The sequence below is a fragment of the Saccopteryx bilineata genome, chromosome 6, assembly GCF_036850765.1.
Source record: "Saccopteryx bilineata isolate mSacBil1 chromosome 6, mSacBil1_pri_phased_curated, whole genome shotgun sequence".
Taxonomy (NCBI): domain Eukaryota; kingdom Metazoa; phylum Chordata; class Mammalia; order Chiroptera; family Emballonuridae; genus Saccopteryx; species Saccopteryx bilineata.
The window spans coordinates 50,543,672-50,565,601 of NC_089495.1; the positions used below are offsets into that span (position 1 = coordinate 50,543,672).

Consider the following 21,930-nt stretch of genomic DNA (forward strand, 5'->3'; position numbering starts at 1 on the left):
ACACCTATGACTACTGGGAAAAGTCAGAGGGTCTGAGTTTAGACTCAGCCAAAAAAAGGTATTTTAAGTACTTGACTTTAATAGTGGCAATTTTGTTTTTCTTTCAGGGACATCCAAATCAAAGGTGAGTATCCTATTTTCTTTTCCATGTAGCTTCATCTTACAGTGTTATGCTCCTAAATGTTCACAGCTATGCCCCATTCACATAACAAATGGGTGTCATGCATCTAGCATGAGTGAGAAGACAATCCTAAATTTCTATGTGATGTTCCTTCTCTGTAGAAAATGCTTTGCATAGCCCTTCTCAGACTTACCAGTGCAACTAGAGGCTTCTCTGCATTGCTGTCTCTTTGTAGAGTGTAAGGGAATACAGAATTTTTAAATTCCTGATTCCACCTCTGCATAATCACTGACAAGTTACTATTTAGTCACAAGCTACTTTTCATGCCATTAGCCCTCATTTGTGAGTAGGGGCCTGAGGAACATATTTTATCCCTAAACTGTTTTATTTGTTTGTCTCTCAGAGTCTTTTTGGTTATCCCCTGAGCATCTTCTTCATCGTGATCAATGAGTTCTGCGAAAGATTTTCCTACTATGGCATGAAAGGTAACTATTTTCGACACTCCGCACCTTGCATGAAGGGTGGAAGTGATCTCAGCCAGGTCTAACTGTGTGTCTCCTCCTCCTCCCCTGCCCGCTGCGGGAAGCGCTCCTGATTCTCTACTTCACAAGGTTCTTTGGCTGGGATGGTAACCTGGCCACCGCCATCTACCACACATTCGTTGCCCTCTGCTACCTGACACCAATTCTCGGCGCTCTCATTGCTGACTCCTGGCTGGGAAAGTTCAAGTGAGTAGTGACAACCCTCCTGTTTACAGGCAAGCCAAAAAGTAATCATTAGCTTTATGATTTGAGATGGTGGACTCTGGGAGCAAAGAATCAGGACCATAAAATTCTTAGGAGAACATCCCTGGCCGGTTGGCTCAGCGGTAGAGCGTCGGCCTAGCGTGCGGAGGACCCGGGTTCGATTCCCGGCCAGGGCACACAGGAGAAGCGCCCATTTGCTTCTCCACCCCTCCGCCACGCTTTCCTCTCTGTCTCTCTCTTCCCCTCCCGCAGCCAAGGCTCCATTGGAGCAAAGATGGCCCGGGCGCTGGGGATGGCTCCTTGGCCTCTGCCTCAGGCGCTAGAGTGGCTCTGGTCGCAACATGGTGATGCCCAGGATGGGCAGAGCATCGCCCCCTGGTGGGCAGAGCGTCGCCCCCTGGTGGGCGTGCCGAGTGGATCCCGGTTGGGCGCATGCGGGAGTCTGTCTGACTGTCTCTCCCTGTTTCCAGCTTCAGAAAAATGAAAAAAAAAAAAATTCTTAGGAGAACGTGCCAGTGGTAGTCAACCTGGTCCCTACCGCCCACTAGTGGGCATTCCAGCTTTCATGGTGGGTGGTAGCAGAGCAACCAAAGTATAAATAAAAAGATAGATTTAACTATAGTAAGTTGTTTTATAAAGATTTATTCTGCCAAACAGCGAAAATCTGACATAAAGTACTTGGTAAGTAATTATTATTATATGCTTTAACTTGCTATAACTCTGCTTTATAAATTTTATAAAGTAAAGTTACTTCCCTACTTTATAAATCACCATTACTGTGGAACCGGTGGGCGGTTAGAAAATTTTACTCCTAACAGAGATACAAAAGTGGGTGGTAGGTATAAAAAGGTTGACAACCCCCTGTGCTAGGCCCTGATTCTACTCATCATTGTACCCCCAGAGCTTGGCACAGTACCTGGCATTTAGCAGTGAATGCAAATGGCATTGGTTGGTTTTTTTTTCCTCCTTCAAACAGTAATAACATCTTTGTCTCATCTTGAAATAGTACTAGGGATACTGTCTGTCATTAATGATGTGTGAGGCACTGAGTTAAGGGCTGGGAGGACAAAGAAGCTCCTTAATTTGTGTCCCAGCTGCCAAGTGAGTCACACTGCTCCAGGGGCAGAGAAGACACCTGACATTCACCCAGTTCTTCAGGAATCCTTCAGGAAACACACTCGATAGGGGGTTATAGGTAGTTCCTAGGATTTAATGAGCATGTATAGGCTCTTCTAGTAGAGCTAAAGGCATGATAATGGTCCACTCCTGGCCAGATGTTACCAGGCACAAGGTAAGTATCTCTCATTGTCTGGAGATAGAAGGACTGATTTCAGTAATCAGGTAAAGTAAAATACCGAGTCTTTCCAAGAATTCAAACATAGAATGGACCTTGCCCCGGCCTTGGCTCCTCCAGCCAAAACTGCTCCGTGCTGGTGCTGTGGGCTGGACAGTACTGCTCCAGCAGGCTGCCTTTCTAAGAGTTACCAGTTTTACTCGCGTTAGAGAAACAGGTGTATTCATGACCAGGCTCTTGAACATTTGAAGCAGGGGGTCTTTTTTGTGGTGGAGTAGGAAGTGATTGTACCATTAACTTGGATTTTCTTAAACCCCTTTAAACACAGGACAATTGTGTCACTCTCGATTGTCTATACGATTGGACAGGCAGTCACTGCAGTGAGCTCAATTAACGACCTCTCAGACTTCAACCACGACGGAACGCCTGACAGCCTTTCCACACACGTGTAAGTCTATGTTAACCGCTGCCCCCCCCCCCCCGTTGCTTATTTAGTGCTCTGAGTTTTCGTCTTTTTTCTTGAACTTCACCATAAGTGTAAGAAGGCTTTTTCTCCCTCATCAGCAGTATAGAGAAAGCCGTTTAGTGATTAAGAGTTAGGTCTTCAGTATGTCACCCTCCTAACTGTTGTCTGGAGTAGTGGCTAACTTGGAGGCCTGCAGTCTGAGGGGCATCTCACATGATGTGTGGTCAGAGCACAGGGTACTTGTGTTGTCTTGATCTTCCCTAGGGGTACATCACTCCTACCGACCTTGATCCGTGACTGCTCCAGGGCTCCTCAAGACTCTGCCTGTGGTTTTCTGTCCTGTCCTGTACTTGTGCTGAGTTTCCAGTAACTCCGTTTCATCAATGTTTGTTCGAGCCCTCTGTTCTGAGTCCTTGATGGAAAGTCCTATCAACACATGCTCCTCTGTGAGATTAATTTCCCCTTATTATAGTCTGGTCTAGTGGAGAAGTGACAAAGATTTATTTTGTTTACTGTTCTTGTACTTCAGTTCCTTGTAAACCATCTTATTGGTTGGGGAAATACAGTGACATTCAAATTCCTATCTGCAGTTCCTGAGTTTCAGGTTAATTCGTCAGATTGCTGTCCAGACGAGGTCCCTTGATGCCCACAGAGCACTGCATTGATTGAGGGAAGTGGTGATTAGCAGTCTGGCAGTTCAGACTTCCGGTAGCTGATTCCCAGCCCTCCCACAAAGTAGCTGTGAGCCTGGGGCAACTTATCTTCTCCACGCCTTGGTTTTCTAATCTGCAGTATCAATTAAGAACCTAGACTTTGGAGCCAGATTAGGTGGGTTCAAATTCTGGCTATGCCCCTTACTAGTTAGTTGTGTGATTGTAAGCAAGTGTCTTAACCACCATGCCTAGATCTCCTCATTTGTGATAGCACCTACCTCGTGTAGGGGTGTTGTATGTATGTTAGTCCAGATAGAACAACGGGAATGTTGCCTGACAAGTGATAAGTGCTGAAGAAAGCTTAGCTACTTGTTTTATATCTGGAGTTAGTATTAGAGCATACCTACAATTCTCACAAGAGTGCATGGTGTATTATATTCAACTGGCCATGTTTTTTGTTGTCTTTTAAAATGCTTAGAATGACACAGCACTGAAGTTGTATTAAGTAGCAAATGATGAAAGAGGTGCTTCAATCAGCTAATCCAGGAAGATGAGCATGATTTTTAAAAAGAATTTTTCTATGTGCAGTGTCTTCCTTAACTTTATCTGTTTCAAAAAATATCTTTTAGCATTTTAAAGCAACCTTAGTAACCAAGGAAATATAGAAAAAACACTCATAAAACCTAAAATTATAGTACATACTGTAATTCAACAAAACAACAAAATGAGGGTTGGTAAATCCTGAGTGATTTTTTTTTTTTTCAATTCAGAAAGTAAAACAAATATAACTTGGAAAATGCAAAAGTGAGCCTGACCAGGTGATGGTGCAGTGGATAGACTGTTGACCTGGGATGCCGAGGACCCAGGTTCGAAACCCTGAGGTCATCAACTTGAGCACGGGCTCACCAGCTTGAGCACAGGCTCACTGGCTTAAGTGCAGGGTCACCGGCTTGAGCATGGGATCACAGACATGACCCCATCATCACTGGCTTGAGCCCAAAGGTCACTGGCCTGAAAACCGAGGCCACTGGCTTGAACAAGGGGTCACTGGCTCGGCTAGAATCTCCTGGTCAAGGCAAATATGAGAAGCAATCAATGAACAACTAAGGTGCCGCAACTAGGAGTTGATGCTTCTCATCTCTCTCCCTTCCTGTTTCTCTTCTCTTTTCTCTTCTCTTCTCTTCTCTTCTCTTCTCTTCTCTTCTCTTCTCTTCTCTTCTCTTCTCTTCTCTTCTCTTCTCTTCCCTTCCCTTCCCTTCCCTTCCCTTCCCTTCTTTTCTCTTCTCTCTCTCTCGTGCACTCTAAAAGAAAAGAAAATGCAAAAGTGAATAAAAATAAAAACCCTTAATTCCTTCTAGTTATTATAAATAATCTTTTTTAATATTGAAAAGGATTATAGTAATAAGTATTTTGCTCTACTTCTTTCCAGTCTTCTGTAAACAAGTTAAAATCATACTAAACAACCTGATATTCTGCTTTACAATTAAATCATGTTTTCTGATGTCTTTTAATGACTGTTATGAGTCTATTAAGATTATAACAGACAATAAAACATTTCACTTACCTATTCTTTTTTGTGACAGAAACAGAGAGAAAGACAGAGAGAGGGACAGCTAGGGACAGACAGACAGGAAAGAGATGAGAAGCATCAATTCTTCGTTGCAGCTCCTTAGTCTCCTTAGTTGTTCAATGATTGCTCTCTCATATGTGCCTTGACTGGGGGCTGCAGCAGAGTGAGTGACCTCTTGCTCAAACCAGCGACCTTGGGCTCAAGCCAGCAAACTTGGGCTCAAGCCAGCAATCATGGGCTCATGTCTATGATCCCACACTCAGGCCAGCAACCCCGCACTCAAGCCGGATGAGCCCGTGCTGAAGCCAGCAACCTTGGAGTTTCAAACCTGGGTCCTCCTCATCCCAGTCCGCCCCTCTATCCACTGCAACACCACCCACCTGGTCAGGCTCACTTACCTATTCTTTTACTGAAAACAATGTCTGGAAAGAAAAAAAAAACACTATACACGAATTCTTGTTTGGTATTCAAGGTATTGTTTTAAATTTTCTAGCTAGTGCCTGACCGGGTGGTGGCGCAGTGGATAGAGCATCGGACTGGGATGCGGAAGGACCCAGGTTCAAGACCCCGAGGTCGCCAGCTTGAGCGTGGGCTCATCTGGCTTGAGCAGGGAGCTCACCAGCTTGGACCCAAGGTCCCTGGCTCCAGCAGGGGGTTACTCGGTCTACTGAAGGCCCACGGTCAAGGCACATGTGAGAAAGCAATCAATGAACAACTAAGAAGTTGCAACACGCAACGAGAAACTGATGATTGATGCTTCTCATCTGTCTCCGTTCCTGTCTGTCTGTCCCTGTCTATCTCTGCCTCTGTAAAAAAAATAAAAATAAAAATAAAAATTTTCTAGCTAGTAAATTATTAGATAGTGGTATAAACTTGAAGGCCTGTAAGGTCAAGTTCCTTTCACCTCTCAAGACTACAGTCCCGTGCATTACCTTCTCATATAGCTTGTGTCCCTTCTCCGTGTTTACCACTGCACCTGGGCCTCTGAGGGATGAGGACACTGGAGGCTCCTGCTTTTAAAAATCTCACATTTCAGCAATGACAGCCCCTTCTTTCTCCAGGGTGCTGTCCATGATCGGCCTGGCCCTGATAGCTCTCGGTACTGGAGGAATCAAGCCCTGTGTGTCTGCGTTTGGCGGAGATCAGTTTGAAGAGGGCCAGGTAAGAGCATGTGCCTTCAGAGAAACCACATAAATGAACTGTAAACCTCCAGGAATCAGATCCCGCCGACGTGGAATCCGTTCTCTGCTGGAATCTTCTCAAGTAGACTTGAAAGTCAGATGCTGATCAAGTCTAAGAAGTGAAGTCAGACCATCAGCTGTATTTGATAAGTTGATATACAGCCAAAGTCATTATACTTTAACTTTATCCTTTCTATTATAGGAAAAACAAAGAAACCGATTTTTTTCCATCTTTTATTTGGCCATTAATGCTGGAAGTTTGCTTTCTACGATTATCACTCCCATTCTCAGAGGTAAAAAATATCTGAACAGGACTTCTGTTTTTGTTTTTTTAATTGTGTGTGTGGTGAGGGGGGAGTCAGGTGAAAAGTTTAAGTCCTGGCTTTGTTTTGTGCCTCCATTCTCCCTGTACCTCAGCTACCAGACGTTCTGGAGAACACTGAAATCCAGAATAGGAGCTTCTTTTTTTTCAAGTTTTATCTCCCTTTCAATGTTATTTGTCTCCCTTCTCCTAATGACCACTGAAGAATCTATAGCATCCTTAGCATAGCAGTCAATTTTTCTAAATGATCACTGCTACAAAGTCCTTACTCATGGTAAGAGTCCTTACTACAGGAGAGGCTGTGAAAGGCACACGTTTGCCTTTGAGTTTTGCTTGCCAGTGACGTTCAGTGAATTAGGAAGAATTTGGTGGGTGTGGTGTCATTCTGTGCTTTCCTATAATCTCAGATATTGTAAAAGGAACTGCCTAAGAAAGAGGATGAGATGGCAGCTGCCAACAACACTCAGAATTTTGTGCTTGCTAATGATCCATTGAGAGTTTGTGAACTTCCCATGTGGAAGGGAATATTTGGGGACAACTAAGGCCAAAACAAGATTATGATGTGCACACTGAATCAGATTAAAGTATGGAATAAATGTTTTGTGGGGATTTCTGTATTTCAGCATAGACTAGTACAGGTAGTTTGGAGATGATACTTAAACCACATTTCAACTTGTTTTATGTAAAAATTTAGTAGCTTTTATTTATTTTTTTTAGTAGCTTTTATTCTTACATTATGCTCTCTCACCTCTCCCACCTCCCCACCTACTAGAATATATACTATGCACATTTGAATTAGAGAATGTGTCAAAAGATAAACTTTTAAAGGTAAAATCATGACACTCACACAAGTATGAAATGAGCATGTGACAAAGATTTTATATAATTTATGAATTAACGAGGGAACTGGAAAGCTACTAGTCAGTTCAGGTAGTGATTCGACTAACAAGGATTTATTTATATTCTTCACAGGGAGGGAATTGGTTGTTCATTGCTATGAACAGGAACTATTTGCACTCCTATGAGTAGGAAACACTGCATGACTGTCTGGTTTCTACTAGTTGCCTTCTTTCTCTACAAAACAGTGGAATAGCTAGTAGAGAGGAAGGTAAAACCCCTGTAGGATAAGATTCCTGGAGGCTCCAACATTCCATGGAAAGGATTTCCAGAATTTTCTGTTGCCCCTACTAACGCCTTAATTTCTTTTTACACCAGTCCTAGGATTTCAGAGTTAAACTAGTTCCTCAGTCAGGGATTAGCAAACCATCACCCATGGGCCAAATCCAGAAATGTAGAAAGACCGTCCATTTGTGTATTGTCTTTCAGCCTGCAAAAGGAGGGTTGAACAGTTGGGATGAAGACTGGTCCTCAAAGCCTAAAATATTACTCTCTGGCCCTTCACAGATGACTCTGCCCAAGTCATCTCATTGTTTTCAAATTGACATGAATTCAAGAATATATTGTACAATCTTGATTTTCCAAGCTACTTCTTTTTATTTTCTGAGTATTCAGATTTTTTTTTATGACAGAGACAGAGAGAGGGACAGATAGGGACAGACAGACAAAAAGGGAGAGAGATGAGAAGCATCATTTCTTCGTTGCAGCTCCTTTATTGTTCATTGATTGCTTTCTCATATGTGCCTTGACCGAAGGGCTACAGCAGAAGGAATGACCCCTTGTTCAAGCCAGCCACCTTGAGTTTCAAGCCAGTGACCTTGTGCTCAGGCCAGCGACCATGGGGTCATGTCTATGATCCCACGCTCAAGCCAGCTACCCCGCGCTCAAGCTGGTGAGCCCATGCTCAAGCTGGATGAGCCCACGCTCAAGCCAGCGACCTTGGTTTTTGAACCTGGGTCCTCCGCATCCCAGGCCAACACTTTAGCCACTGTGCCACTGCCTGGTCAGGCTCAGATCATTTTTATCTCCCCCACTAAGAAAACCTACTGAACATGATTTTGGCTTGGCTAGTATCAGACATCTACTTAAGTGCTGAGATGAGACCTCTCTCAATCTCCTGCTCTTTCTACTACAAAGTTGCTTTGCTTGCCTTATCAGTAAGGCAAATGGATAAGTCTAAAACATTAAGTGAAAGGAATACGTAATAAGCAGTGTGGGATTTTTTTAAAAAATGGGAACTATATGAGCATTACCAATACCATAATGAATTTTAATCTCATAATCTCTCCCCAGTTCAAGAATGTGGAATTCATAGTAAGCAAGCTTGTTACCCACTGGCGTTTGGGGTTCCGGCTGCCCTCATGGCTGTGGCTCTGAGTAAGTAGAAATCAGTTGAACTAATACAATCCTATGATCAGATCTGGCCTTCACACTAATTGTTGTGACCATTTTTTCAAAGTTCATGTAACAAAAATAAACAAAATGTAATAATAATGTAATATGAAGAGTTGCCATCCCATATTAAACATGCTCTGAGAATTCAAAGAAAGTAGAGTTGGCATTTTTTAGGGGAAATAACATTTTTTAAAAAGTGTTTACAGAAAAAGGGATCAACTGAGTTGGACACCTAAAGGTTTGATATTATTGAGGCAGATTAAGATGAAGATGATAGAACTTGCTAGACTAGCTGAACCCATAGCTGGAAGCTTTTCTTCTTATCAATATGTGCTCATCTCCAACTTGAAGACATGGTCCAATACCATCTACATTTCCACAATGTATCATCTCAGAATTTTTCTACTAGAATATCTTTCTAGGATGACTATATGTGTATATTAGATGAATTCATTTACCCATGAGTTCTTGACAGTGGCTTCTTAAGAAGTCTGAAGCTATCCCTACATGGCATAGTCTAGCTTGAGAGATGTTAGGGGTCTTTGTTTCCTAGGACTACCGTAACAAATACCACAGACTGGCTTCACCCACAGAAATTTATTTATTGTCTCACAGTTCAGGAGGCTGGAAGTCTAAGATCAATATTTCAGAAGGGTCATTCTTTTAATTAGGGCTCTGGGAAGAATCTCTTCCAAGCCTCTCTCCCTCTTGTAGTACCTGGCTTGTGGCAGCATCATATCAGTCTGCCCATGACCTTCCCTCTGTGTGCCTATCTGGGTCCAAACAGCCCCTTTATGTAGAGATACTAGTCTTATTGGAGTAGGGCCACCATAATGACCTCCTTACCGGGATTGTCTACAAAGATTGTACTTCAAAATAAGTCACAGGCTGAGGTCCTGGGGATCAGGACTTCAACATCTTTGGGATAGGGGATGGGGGGCATAATTCAACTTGTAACAGTATTTCAAGAAGGAAACAACCCAGTTGCCATCTCAAGCCTTCATAGCTACTTCTTCCACTCAAAGAGGTAGCAATTGGTGCTTTCACTTTCTCTGATGTTTTTTTAATTCTTAATAGTATCAAGTATGCACCTTTTTAACCTCTGTTGCTCAGGTGACAATTTAGCTTTTTTTCATACAGTTATGCAAAAGCTCAGCATTCTACCCCTTGTATATGTCTGTTTTCTTCATAATTGTTTAACTACTGCTACATCCCCCCAAAAGGCTCATATATGCCTCCTCCTCTCTAATTCTGGGTAAGGAAATGGAAATAGAGAAGACCTCAAATATTGAGAGAACCTCAAAAACTTGTTTTAGGCTGGACACTGTATTAAGTTGGCTTTTGGTAAGTTTTCATTTAGTCTGTATGAGTCATTATTACACCAAAGATTATGCTTTTTCTTATGGAGGAGTTGAGAACAGACCAAGACCTATGTATCAACACCATGTCCAGAAGCTTCTGTCTGTAGCAATTTTATACGTGAAATAGGCTTCAGTTAATCAGAAGCTTAAAGATTAAAATATTAGTTAGCAAAAAAAAAAAAAAAAGTAAACTCAATCTGTTGAGCACCTTTACTATCCATGTGTGGATTGAGGAAAACTGGCATTGTGGTGAGAATACAGGTCAACTTTCCTCTCGTCAACTATAAAGAACATCTATAATACACAGACACACACTTGAGATATGCTGGAGAATTGGGGCCTATCAAAATCTCAGGCCCTTTCTTAATTGGGGAATAAAGTCTGATTCAGGCAATTCACTGGTGTTTTAAATTTTTTTAAATTTTTCAATTGATTTGAGAGTGAAGGAATGGAGGGAGAGAGGAAGAAAGAGAGAAAGAAAGAAGCATCAACTCGTTCCACTTAGTTGTTCCAATTAGCTGTACACTCACCAGCTGCTTCTTATATGTGCCCTGACCAGAGGTCAAACCCATGACCTCAGCACATTGGCTTTATCCACTGAACTATCCAGCCAGGGTGTGTTTTAAATTTTTGAATTCTGATATTAGATAATAAAAAATCCTAATATAGGTTAAGAAAAAAAACCTTGGCTGGATAGCTTGGTTAGTTGGCACTTTGTCTGGAAGCACAGAGGTTGCCGGTTCGATCCCTGGTAAGGGCACATACAGGAATAGGTCGATGTTCCTCTCTCTCTCTCTCTCTCTCTCTCTCTCCTCCTGCCTCTCTCAAAATAAATAAATAAATAAATAAACTTAAAAAAATCCCAATATAGGGATTGTGCCTAAATATCTGTACTACACGTCCTTGAGCTGCCCCGAGTCCTGGGCCGTCGTAGTTGACATCGTTGTTTGTATATGAGAACAACACAAATAGAACATTACTCAGAAGCTCCTGCTATTGTTAGGCTCAAACTGGGAAGTAGGTAAACCCATTCTGTGAGTAATTCCAGTATATGCAAAACAAGGTCATAGCTGAAATAAGAGCACATCTTCTAGGTCACAGGTAGCTCCCACAACGCCCTGCTAACACATCTCCTTTTGCCCCACCCAGTTGTATTTATTGTTGGCAGTAGCATGTACAAGAAGTTCGAGCCCCAGGGTAACATCATGGCTAAAGTAGCCAAGTGCATTGGGGTAAGTATCTCAGTGGCATTTAGTCACCCCAGAACCCTCGAGCTCCTTCAAATGGACATTCAATAAAGTTTGACTTCTATTTTATTAGTGTTCTTTACTATGGGGGTGGGCAAAAGTGGATTAAATTACCAGCCATCATTACCTAAATGGTAAATCACGTATAAGGATATGAAAGAATAACAATATTAAGAAAAAGCAAATAATACAAATAAATAATACAATAATGAATAAATAATAATAGAAGAATAAACTATTTTGCATATGCACAACTGTAAACCTACTTTTGCCCACCCCTATATTTTGATGAATTGATGTTTCTTATAAAACTTACCACATGCCAAAGGACACAAACCAAACTCAAAAAGGGAGAAATGATTCTTGGACTTATAAAATAAGATCGATGGTTAAAGAAAATCAAATCAAAGTGACTCTCCACCCGTCAAAACGGTAAACAACGCCTGGTGTTGGTCAGGGAGCAGGGAAACAGACGTGAGGCGAGACGCGGCTGGTGCTGCGCAGAGGAGTCCGAAGTTCGGAGGTCTGTTAACCCCGGTTTCAGCGACCGAGTCTAAAAAAATAGCTCAAAAATGAGTAAGAACTCACTTCAGAGATTATCAGTGTAATACTTACAATGGCAAAAACAATGCAGAGCTGACTGGGTAGCTCAGTTGGTTGCCCCCATATGTCAAGGTTCTGGGTTCAATCCCTGATCAGGGCACAGGAAAGAATCAACCAATGAGTGTATGAATAAGTAGGACAACAAATCATTGTTTCTCTCCCTCCTTCTCTCTCTCAAATCAATAAAAAAAAACCAAAAACGTTTATTCTGACCTGCAGTGACACAGTGGATAAAGCGTCAACCTGGAACGCTGAGGTCGCCGGTTCGAAATCCTGGGCTTCCCTGGTCAAGGCACATATGGGAGTTGATGTTTCCTGCTCCTTCCCCCTTCTCTCTCTCTCTCCTCTCTAAAATGAATAAATAAATAAAAATTTATAGCAGCAAAACTTTAAGTCCTCCAAGTTGCTGAAAATGGGAGAACAATGCCTAACTTACAGCACATCTATGGGTCCAATTATGCAGCCAGAAGTCTTTTCTTCAGAGACTATTTGGTATTAGGAACATGTAGAATATGTTTTCTACTATATACATCTATATCGTATAGGTATATACAGGCACGTATAAAGTCAGGAAATAAATGTTAAATGTAGAAATCTTTAAATAATGAAGTCAAATAACTTTATTCCTGTATTTACTCCTCATTTTTAGTGAATATATACATTGTATAATCAGAAGAAAATGTGTCACTTATTTATTAAAAACAATAACATGTGTGAACAATATTTTGGATGTAAAAGTAGCCTGAAGATAATGTTAGGTCACTTGCTTTCCCTTTGCCTGGCTTCCTTGCACTAAATTATATGTGTGCACTTTACTTCGAGAAACCAACGTGTCCTCTCAGGGCCAGAAACGCAATCTTCCCTTTCCACTATTCCTTTTTCATTCTGTACTTTAACATTAACTAGATCAATTCCCATCACAAAATGTTTTCCAAACGAGAAGGAGATCATACCAATGATCTCTCAAAGTCCTTCCTTCCCAAGTAATTAACAACTTAGTTCAAACTCCAAAAGAACAACTTCAAGCTATTTAGAGTCCTGAGAATTGTACCACCCAGAGCCCAAACCAGCCCATAGCTTTGAGTTACTGCCTTTCAGTCAAGTGTATGTCCCTAGCCAGCAGCACTGGAGCCCTCTTTCTGCTACTTAAGTTACAAATACACTTGGCTTTTCCTAAAAGCCTCTTACTAACAAGAAATCTTAGAAGCCCCTAATTTTATGATAGGTGAGTCCATATATTTTTCTAATCTGTGTTACCATATTTTAAAATGTGTTTAACTATAACCTTTATTTTTTATGTATAGTAGATTCTCACTGTCCTTTGTATGGCAATAATCCAATTATAAACCTTCACTATCTAACGTGGCTATTGAACATTTGGAATGTGGCAGGTTTAACTGGAGAACAGAATTTTAAATTGGATTTCACTTAAATGAATTTAAATTATATATAATCTCTTTTACATTTATTTCTATGTGGTAGGTTTTTTAAAATCTCAAATTCAGTGCTTAATTCAGTTTTTGGGAAACTTGAACATATGTTTGGAACAACTTCAGTATGTAAATCTAGTGTTTTCAAGCATAAATTTTATGGGATATAGATACAAATCAAATAGTACTGATAAAAATTTAGCCTTCAAATTAAAATGTGCTATAAGGGTAAAGTATACCCTGGATTTCAAAGACTTGATATAAAAATGAATGTAAAACATTTTATGGATTTTTGAAATATTGATTATATATTAAGGTCATGTTTTGGGTTTGGATTTGTTGAGTTAAAGAAAATGTACTTTAAATTAATTTTACCTGCTTTCCCTTGGCTTTTTAATTTGGCTACTAGAAAACATAAATGTCATACATTGTATTTTATTTATTTTATTTATTGATTGATTTGAGAGACAGTGAAACATTGATTTGTTATTCCACTTATTTATGCATTCATTGGTCAATTCTTATATGTGCCCTAACTGGGGATCGAATCTGCAACCTTGGCATTTTGGGATGATGTGCTAACCAACTGAGCTAACTGGCAAGGGCCTCACACGTTATATTTCTATGGACTGCTACTCTCTGGACAGCAGACTAGTAACAGTGTGACTTTGTTTACCCAACTCACACACTCATGGTTAGTAAGAGATTAGAAATAAATGCATGCCATGCCTTTGAGCATTGTCCTATATATAGGATATGCAATATTTTTTTTTTTTTTTTTTTGCATTTTTCTGAAGCTAGAAACAGGGAGAGACAGTCAGACAGACTCCCGCATGCGCCCGACCGGGATCCACCCGGCACGCCCACCAGGGGCGACGCTCTGCCCACCAGGGGGCGATGCTCTGCCCATCCTGGGCGTCGCCATGTTGCGACCAGAGCCACTCTAGCGCCTGAGGCAGAGGCCACAGAGCCATCCCCAGCGCCCGGGCCATCTCTGCTCCAATGGAGCCCTGGCTGCGGGAGGGGAAGAGAGAGACAGAGAGGAAGGCGCGGCGGAGGGGTGGAGAAGCAAATGGGCGCTTCTCCTGTGTGCCCTGGCCGGGAATCGAACCCGGGTCCTCCGCACGCTAGGCCGACGCTCTACCGCTGAGCCAACCGGCCAGGGCAGGATATGCAATATTTTATTTTGCCTTTCTCATAAGTTTTCCATTAAAAGGAGTTTAATTGAAATGTGTTTCCCTGATAAAGTAATCGGTCCTGTTCTGAAATGTGCTTTTTCTTCCTTCAGTTTGCCATCAAAAATAGGTTCAGGCACCGGAGTAAGGAATTTCCCAAACGGGAACACTGGCTGGACTGGGCCAAAGAGAAGTACGATGTAAGTGATCATTATCGCTCCAGTGTGGTCCCAGTGACCTACCTCTAGAAAGTGAGCTCGCAGTTGCATTCATGTTGTTAAGGCTTCATGGATGAGATTACTAGCTGTATTTTTGGGACTCATTATCATGTTAAGTAAGACTCTAGGAGTGTGATTTTTTATAGTGAGAAAAAATTGATAAACAATTGATATAATTTATCTGGAAGCAGTGTTACCTTGTCATGGATTTTCATTTGGTAAAACCTTCCAGTTATGTATAATTATGATAACATAACTTTAATTTGGTTTTTTTTGTCTGTTTTTAATTTTTTATTGAATTTATTGGGGTGACATTGGTTAATAAAACTCTACATGTCTCAGGTGTGCAATTCTATAATACATCATCGATGATATATTGCATTGTGTTCACCACCCCAAGTCAAGTCTTCTCTATCCCCATCTATCCCTCTCTGCCCTCCTCCTCCTTCACATAACTTATTCTGAATATAGAAAAGTTAAGTGGTGGCAGCTGAATTTACATTTAGTGGCATTTTAAATATCAATCTGAGTAATTTACCTCCTAAACAGACATCTTCACTCATATATTTTAAATAGCTTAAGTTGTTTTTGTTTTCTAAAGAAGCCTGGGGTGCTTTGAAACTGTTAATCACCATCCAGCTTGTCTCCAGATGCAAATAAGTCTACACTGAAACTAACATTGCCGATAACTGTGACACAAGTCATGTCTGATTGGTCCTTCCTCCACTCCAACCACAGGAGCGGCTTATCTCCCAAATTAAGATGGTTACGAGAGTGATGTTCCTGTACATCCCGCTCCCGATGTTCTGGGCCTTGTTTGATCAGCAGGTAATGCGAAGCGGTGTTTTGCATCTGTTTGTATATAGCAAGCGTTCTTTGGATGCCTCCGTGTACCAAGCCATAGCTAGGATGTAGCTCATAAAAGTGTTGTCTTCCAGTTTCTCTTTTAGCCATGTATTTGACCAGTTAATCACAGTGAGTCACTTTTTTAAAAAAATCAGCTCTCGATGGTCCTATCCATATCTCTGTTGCAAAACAGTGAGGAAATGACATGTGATCAAGTAAAAAAGCCTTGGGAAAGATTTGCTCGAAGTGTCCAAGACTCTTTCAAATCAAAACTGAGTGTTAGGTACAGCCGAAAAGAAGTCGCGTGGGATCAAAACTGATCAAAAAGAATATTTATTTGAGCTGTGGGAGGTTGTATCTTAAGGATGACAACTTCCCCAAGCAAAGGTAGGGGAGAGGTTATGTAGGGGAATGGCTGACGGGTTGCTGGGGTCTGGTTTGTCTTCTCCGCGAGTTTGGTGGACGCTCTCACAGCAGTTCCTTTGTGCCCTCAGGGATGGAAGGTTCCTTCTAGAATGAGGTTAGAACTTATAGAAGCTATCATGAGTCGTGTGTAGTTAGTTATTCTTACAATGTGACTGAAACTGGCTTGGGACTAGGCTATTGTCATTTTATTAGTGTCAGTTATGTTTGTAATCTTAACTGAAACTGGCAGCTGCTGGGAACAACTTTCAGCTTAGGCCTAACACTGAGCATAAAGAAAAATTGGAAAAAGAAAAACAAGAAAAAAGAAAACTAAACAAAACAACTGAGAATAGAATTTTTCTATTGCTGCATCATGGTAAGTGGATATGTTACCTTTTATGAGATCCACAGAACATTTAGGGACTTGATATCGTCCCATCTAAAATGGAATGCTTGGACCTGACCAGGTGGTGGCAGAGTGGATAGAGCATTGACCTAGGATGCTTAGGACCCAAGTTTGAAACCCCAAGGTTGCTGGCTTGAGCGTGGGCTCATCCGGCTATAGCGCAGGCTCATTAGCTTGAGCGTGGGGTCACTGGCTTGAGCATGGGATCATAAACATGACCCCAAGGTTGCTGGCTTGAGTAAGGGATCACTGGCTTGGCTGGATTCCCACCCCCCCACCCACCCCAGATCAAGGCACATAAAAAAAGCAATCAACGAACAACTAAAGTGCTGCAACTATGAGTTGATAGTTGATACTTCTTATCTCTCCGTTCCTGTCTGTCTGTATCTGTCTCTCTCTCTAGCTCTTTCTCTTTTGCACGCACGCACAAAAATAAATAAATAAACAAATAAGTAAACAAACAAATAAATAAGAATGCTTGGTTTAGAAGTACCATCCAGGGATGCAAAATGACTCCCCCAAAGTCATTCTTCTAAGGGCAGGAAACTAGAGCCCCATCATTGCCTGTTGCCCTGCTCTTTCTCTCACAGCTGTAAGGTCCGTGCTTAGAGATTCTTCAACATAGGTTAGATAACTCAATGTGTGAGGTCAAAGTAATAGGACACCATTTCTTTTAGAAACGAGTTTTTAAAAGAACTTACAGGCCTGACCTGTGGTGGCGCAGTGGATAAAGCATCGACCTGGAAATGCTGAGGTCGCTGGTTCGAAACCCTGGGCTTGCCTGGTCAAGGCACATATGGGAGTTGATGCTTCCAGCTCCTACCCCCTTCTCTCTCTCTGTCTCTCTCTCCTTTCTGTCTCTCTCCCTCTCTCTCTCTCTCCTCTCTAAAAAATAAATAAATAAAAATTAAAATTAAAAAAAAAACCTTACAAATGTGTGTAATTTTATTGTTCAGGAAGGATTATTATAAGCGTAAACCATCTCATGGAAAAAAATTTGAGTGCACACTTTAATCGCCTTATTTATAAGTATGGAATTTAAAACAACATTTTAAAGACCAGGGAGGCAGTTTTGCATGTTGAATACTAACCTGTTATTGGATTGATTTGGGCTTGCACCAGAAATGTACTCATCTCCTTTCAGCTGTGTGACTTGGAGTAATCCCTTAGCCCTTCTGGAAGGATAATCCCATGACAAGACTGTGGAGAGCAAACTAGAGAACCTATAAAATAATCAGGGATGGGCGTATAGTAAGAATACGAACCGTGGCTCATTTCCTGACTCTCTGTGATACCCTCCTGGTGAAGTTGATAGATGATGCTGAAGCATTTACACCTTTAGTTCTCCATGGAAATAGTCAGATGGACTTGTACAGTCCTGAGTTATCTTTTCTTATAAAACAGACTGAATGTAGTCAGGCTGTTCAGGTTTAAATTCATCACTCCTTTCATGGAATCACATTTTAGGACAGCCTAGGTTGTCAAAAGTGGTTCTAGCAGTAACAGAATTCTTGAATATATGTTGCCAATGAATATAGAATATCCTTGGGGTATAGAGCTGCGTTCACCTTGCAGGTAATGTCTTACTTGCCTGCAAGCCACAGAAATGCATTTTGTCTTTCCTAAGGAAAGCTGTGTCTCAGAGTAGTAGTTTGTGAGGGGCAGGGGCACTAGATGTCATGTTAACTTGTAGAGCAGAAATGCAAGCTGTTTCTTCGTACCCAGGATAACAATGGAGCTGGGAGACAAATTTGATGTTGAAAAAAATTTAAACCTCATAGCATTTCAGACCTCATTTCTGGTTTGGAAAAAACTCAACATTGACTTATAAAATGTTTAAAACCCACGCTCTCCAATGATGCAGTAAACTTATTCGTTTTTAAGGGCTCAAGGTGGACACTACAAGCAACAACGATGAGTGGGAAAATTGTGAGTTTGAAACATCACGATACTTTACCTCCCCGGTCACTAGTCCTTGTTCTAGTCCCTTTGCCCCCTTTCTCCTTCCCTCTCATGACATTCTAAACCCCCAAGTTGGTCGTCTGTGGGAACTTAACAATTAGACTTTTCAACCTGGTTGTTTTTTTTTAGGGACTTATTGAAATTCAGCCGGATCAGATGCAGGTAAGAGAAAATATTTAAGTTGCTTTCAGAGATCAAAACCCCTCTGAGACAGTGGTAACAGTTCATCTCCACTTCATCTGCAGACTGTGAACGCCATCTTGATTGTCATCCTGGTCCCCATCGTAGATGCTGTGGTGTATCCTCTGATTGCCAAATGTGGCTTCAATTTCACGTAGGTGACTGGCAAGTTGGGGGAGGGTGAAGCTCCTTCAGTCCTGGGCTGTATTCCCTCAGCTTTCAGGACTCCGTGGAAAGAATGTCCGTCTCCCCTCTTATAACACCACCTATATGATGGGGCTTTTAAAGACATTTATTTGCATTAGATGTCCGTATGATGATGTTTCTGAAAACTTGCCCTTAAAATAAAAGTACTGTTAATAGCAGCCTGAAAAGGCCTCTAGTGAAGGCTGTCTTATATATGTTTAAAGTTGGTCAGAACAGGCTTCCCCAGGATGCGCCCCTATGGCCTGTAGAGTATTTTGAGCCAAAGGCAATCTAGACCCTTCGGTTCAGGAGAACTTCCGTCCCTCCCTGCACTGCCTAGAAGAATCTAAATTGGGGACCTTGAACTGAAAGCAATCCAGACCCTGTGGGCTCACAAAAAACTTTTACCTCTCCCTTAAAGAACTTAAATTTGAGGGCTTGCCCATAATGAGTCATAATCAGAAATAATTTGTTATGACTTATCTAAGTAACAGGGTAAACATCTAAATTACTGAAAACTGATTTTGTCATCTTGTGAGCTGCCCTCCTCCCCTCCCCAAAGCGTCTCACCTCCTTCCTTGGTTCAGGATGCCATCTTCCTTTTCTGTCCCTGAACCTCTCATATACGTGGGGTTCCCATATATTATATGGATATGATTAAATTTGGTTACTTTCTCTTGTTCATCTATCTCATGTAGATTTAATTATTAGACCAGCAGAAAGAACCCAGAAAAATCAAGAAAAAAAAATTTTTTTTAATTAAGTGAGAAGCAGGGAGACAGACAGACATGTGCCCTGATGGGGATCCACCTGGCAAACCCTGTACTGGGCGATGCTTTGCCCATCTGGGGCTGCTGCTCTGTTGCTCAGCAAATGAGCTATTTTAGAGGCTGAGGTTAGGCCATGGAGCCATCCTCAGTGCCCCAGCCAATTTGCTCAACCTGCTCTAACTATTTGAGCCATAGCTGCAGGAGGAGAAGAGAGACAGATGGAGAAAAGGGGAAGAGGGAAGGGTGGAGAAACAGATGGTCACTTCTCCTGTGTGCCCTGACTGGGAATTAAACCCAGGACTTCCACATGCTGGGCCAATGCTCTACTGCTGAGCCAACCGGCCAAGGCCTAGTTGAAGGAAAATTTATTCCTCATCCATACTATAGGTGCTAGAATAGTTAATCATAATCTAAAATATTGCCCAAATTATAATTTCTAGAAATTAAATGTAAAAATGCAAATGAGAAGCTATATTACATTTTCTGACCCTAATTTTGGTCATGAACAATGAAGAGATGCTTTCATTCTCATATGTTTTGGGAGTGGAGTTAGTTTTGTTGGGGGGGATGGTGGAAAAGGAGTTCTTCTTTTGGGGGCCTATCATTACCTTGTTTGTATGCGGCTGGTTGAGAATTACTCTCTTGCTTCCCCCATCAGCTCCTTGAAGAAGATGACAGTCGGAATGTTCCTGGCTTCCATGGCGTTTGTAGTGGCTGCCGTTGTGCAGGTGGAAATTGATGTGAGTTGCCCCCTGATTCTCCATGGCCTTTCTTGGCTGAGGTAGAGTGTAGAGAAGTCTTCTTTCTCCAGGACTGAAAGGATTAGGGGAGACCAGAATCTTTGGTAATAACTAAGTTCTGGGGCCACAGACGATGTACCACAGAAGCAGAAGTCCCTTTCTTACAGCATGGGCTGCGGGGTCTTATTTCTGCAAAAGATGCAGCCAAAAATAGGGACAAATGGGTGCATTTAATTAGGAGAAACATTAGATGGTGGTTACAGAAGGATCTTCCATTTCAGTTTTTATAATGAGAGAGAAGTTTATGGAACTCGTTTTTTTATGAATTCACAAAGTACTTCAAAACTATATAAATTGCCTTTTTGATGGGAGCCTTACATTTTGTATTCTAACTTTTCTGATAACAGTTAGTTCCCAAGCTGACTTACATGTCTATTAGCCCTCCAATGGGGCTAAACTAGACTCCTAATGCCCTTAGTCTGGCAGGTTCTAGAAACCAAATGTTACATAGTATGTAACATAAAAGCTTAAAGGTCTCGCTCACTCACTCTGTCTCTCACTCTCTCTCCCTCACTCCCTCCTTTCTTTTTTAATTTCTGTTTTTAATTAAAAAATATTTATTGATTTTTTTTTTATTTTATTTTTTTGCATTTTTCTGAAGCTGGAAACAGGGAGAGACAGTCAGACAGACTCCCGCATGCGCCTGACCAGGATCCACCTGGCACGCCCACCAGGGGCGAAGCTCTGCCCACCATGGGGCGATGCTCTGCCCATCCTGGGCGTCGCCATGTTGCGACCAGAGCCATTCTAGCGCCTGAGGCAGAGGCCACAGAGCCATCCCCCAGCGCCCGGGCCATCTTTGCTCCAATGGAGCCTCGGCTGCGGGAGGGGAAGAGAGAGACAGAGAGGAAGGCGCGGCGGAGGGGTGGAGAAGCAAATGGGCGCTTCTCCTGTGTGCCCTGGCCGGGAATCGAACCCGGGTCCTCCGCACGCTAGGCCGACGCTCTACCGCTGAGCCAACCGGCCAGGGCTTATTTATTGATTTTAGTGAGAGTAAAGGAAAGAGAGAGACAGAAATATTGATCTGCTCCTGCATGTGCCCTGACCAGGGATCGAACCAGCAACCTCTGTGCTTTGGGACAATGCTCTAACCAACTGAGCTATCCAGCCAGAACTATTTTTAATTTGTAATTGTGATTAAAATATAAATCACAAAATTTACCACCTGAATTATTCCTGAGGGTACAGTTCAGTAAAGTATATTCACAGGGCTGTGTACTCAATCTTGAGAATGCTTTTCATATTCCCAAACTGGAACCCTATATCCATTCACAACAACTCCCCAGTCCTCTTCCCCAACCCCAACCTCTGGGAACCACCATTCTACTTTCTGTCTCTGAATCTGAATATTCCAGATACTGTAGTAAGTAGAATCACACAGTATTTGTCTTTTTGTGAGTGGCTTATTTCATCTAACACATCCTCCAGGTTCATTCGTGGGGAGCATGTGTCAGAATTTCCTTCTTTTTTGAGACTGAATAGTATTTGGTTGTATGGATATGCACATTTTTGTTTATACATTCCTCTGTTGATGGACACTCGGCTTGTCCCACCTCTTGGTTATTATGAATAATGCTGCTATGATCATGGGTGTATTCACTTTCCTTGAACATAACTAGCTTTGTGGGAAATGAATTGTGGAGCTAAAATAGAAGATTGCTTTAGAGACACTGGGATTTGAGAGCGGGCATGTAGG

General features: G+C 41.8%; 1 protein-coding gene across 1 annotated transcript in view; it reads left to right on the forward strand.

The window, feature by feature from the left end:
- SLC15A1 (solute carrier family 15 member 1) overlaps positions 1-21,930 on the forward strand; it is a 57,873-nt gene that overhangs the window by 18,622 nt on the left and 17,321 nt on the right. The window contains exons 2-15 of the mRNA XM_066236918.1: positions 108-124; positions 525-606; positions 708-849; positions 2,490-2,609; positions 5,912-6,011; positions 6,234-6,324; positions 8,544-8,627; positions 11,156-11,238; positions 14,575-14,661; positions 15,418-15,507; positions 18,221-18,265; positions 18,428-18,460; positions 18,544-18,632; positions 20,093-20,174. Of these exons, the coding sequence (XP_066093015.1) occupies positions 108-124; positions 525-606; positions 708-849; positions 2,490-2,609; positions 5,912-6,011; positions 6,234-6,324; positions 8,544-8,627; positions 11,156-11,238; positions 14,575-14,661; positions 15,418-15,507; positions 18,221-18,265; positions 18,428-18,460; positions 18,544-18,632; positions 20,093-20,174 (1,145 nt within the window). The remainder of the gene's footprint in view (positions 1-107; positions 125-524; positions 607-707; positions 850-2,489; positions 2,610-5,911; positions 6,012-6,233; positions 6,325-8,543; positions 8,628-11,155; positions 11,239-14,574; positions 14,662-15,417; positions 15,508-18,220; positions 18,266-18,427; positions 18,461-18,543; positions 18,633-20,092; positions 20,175-21,930) is intronic.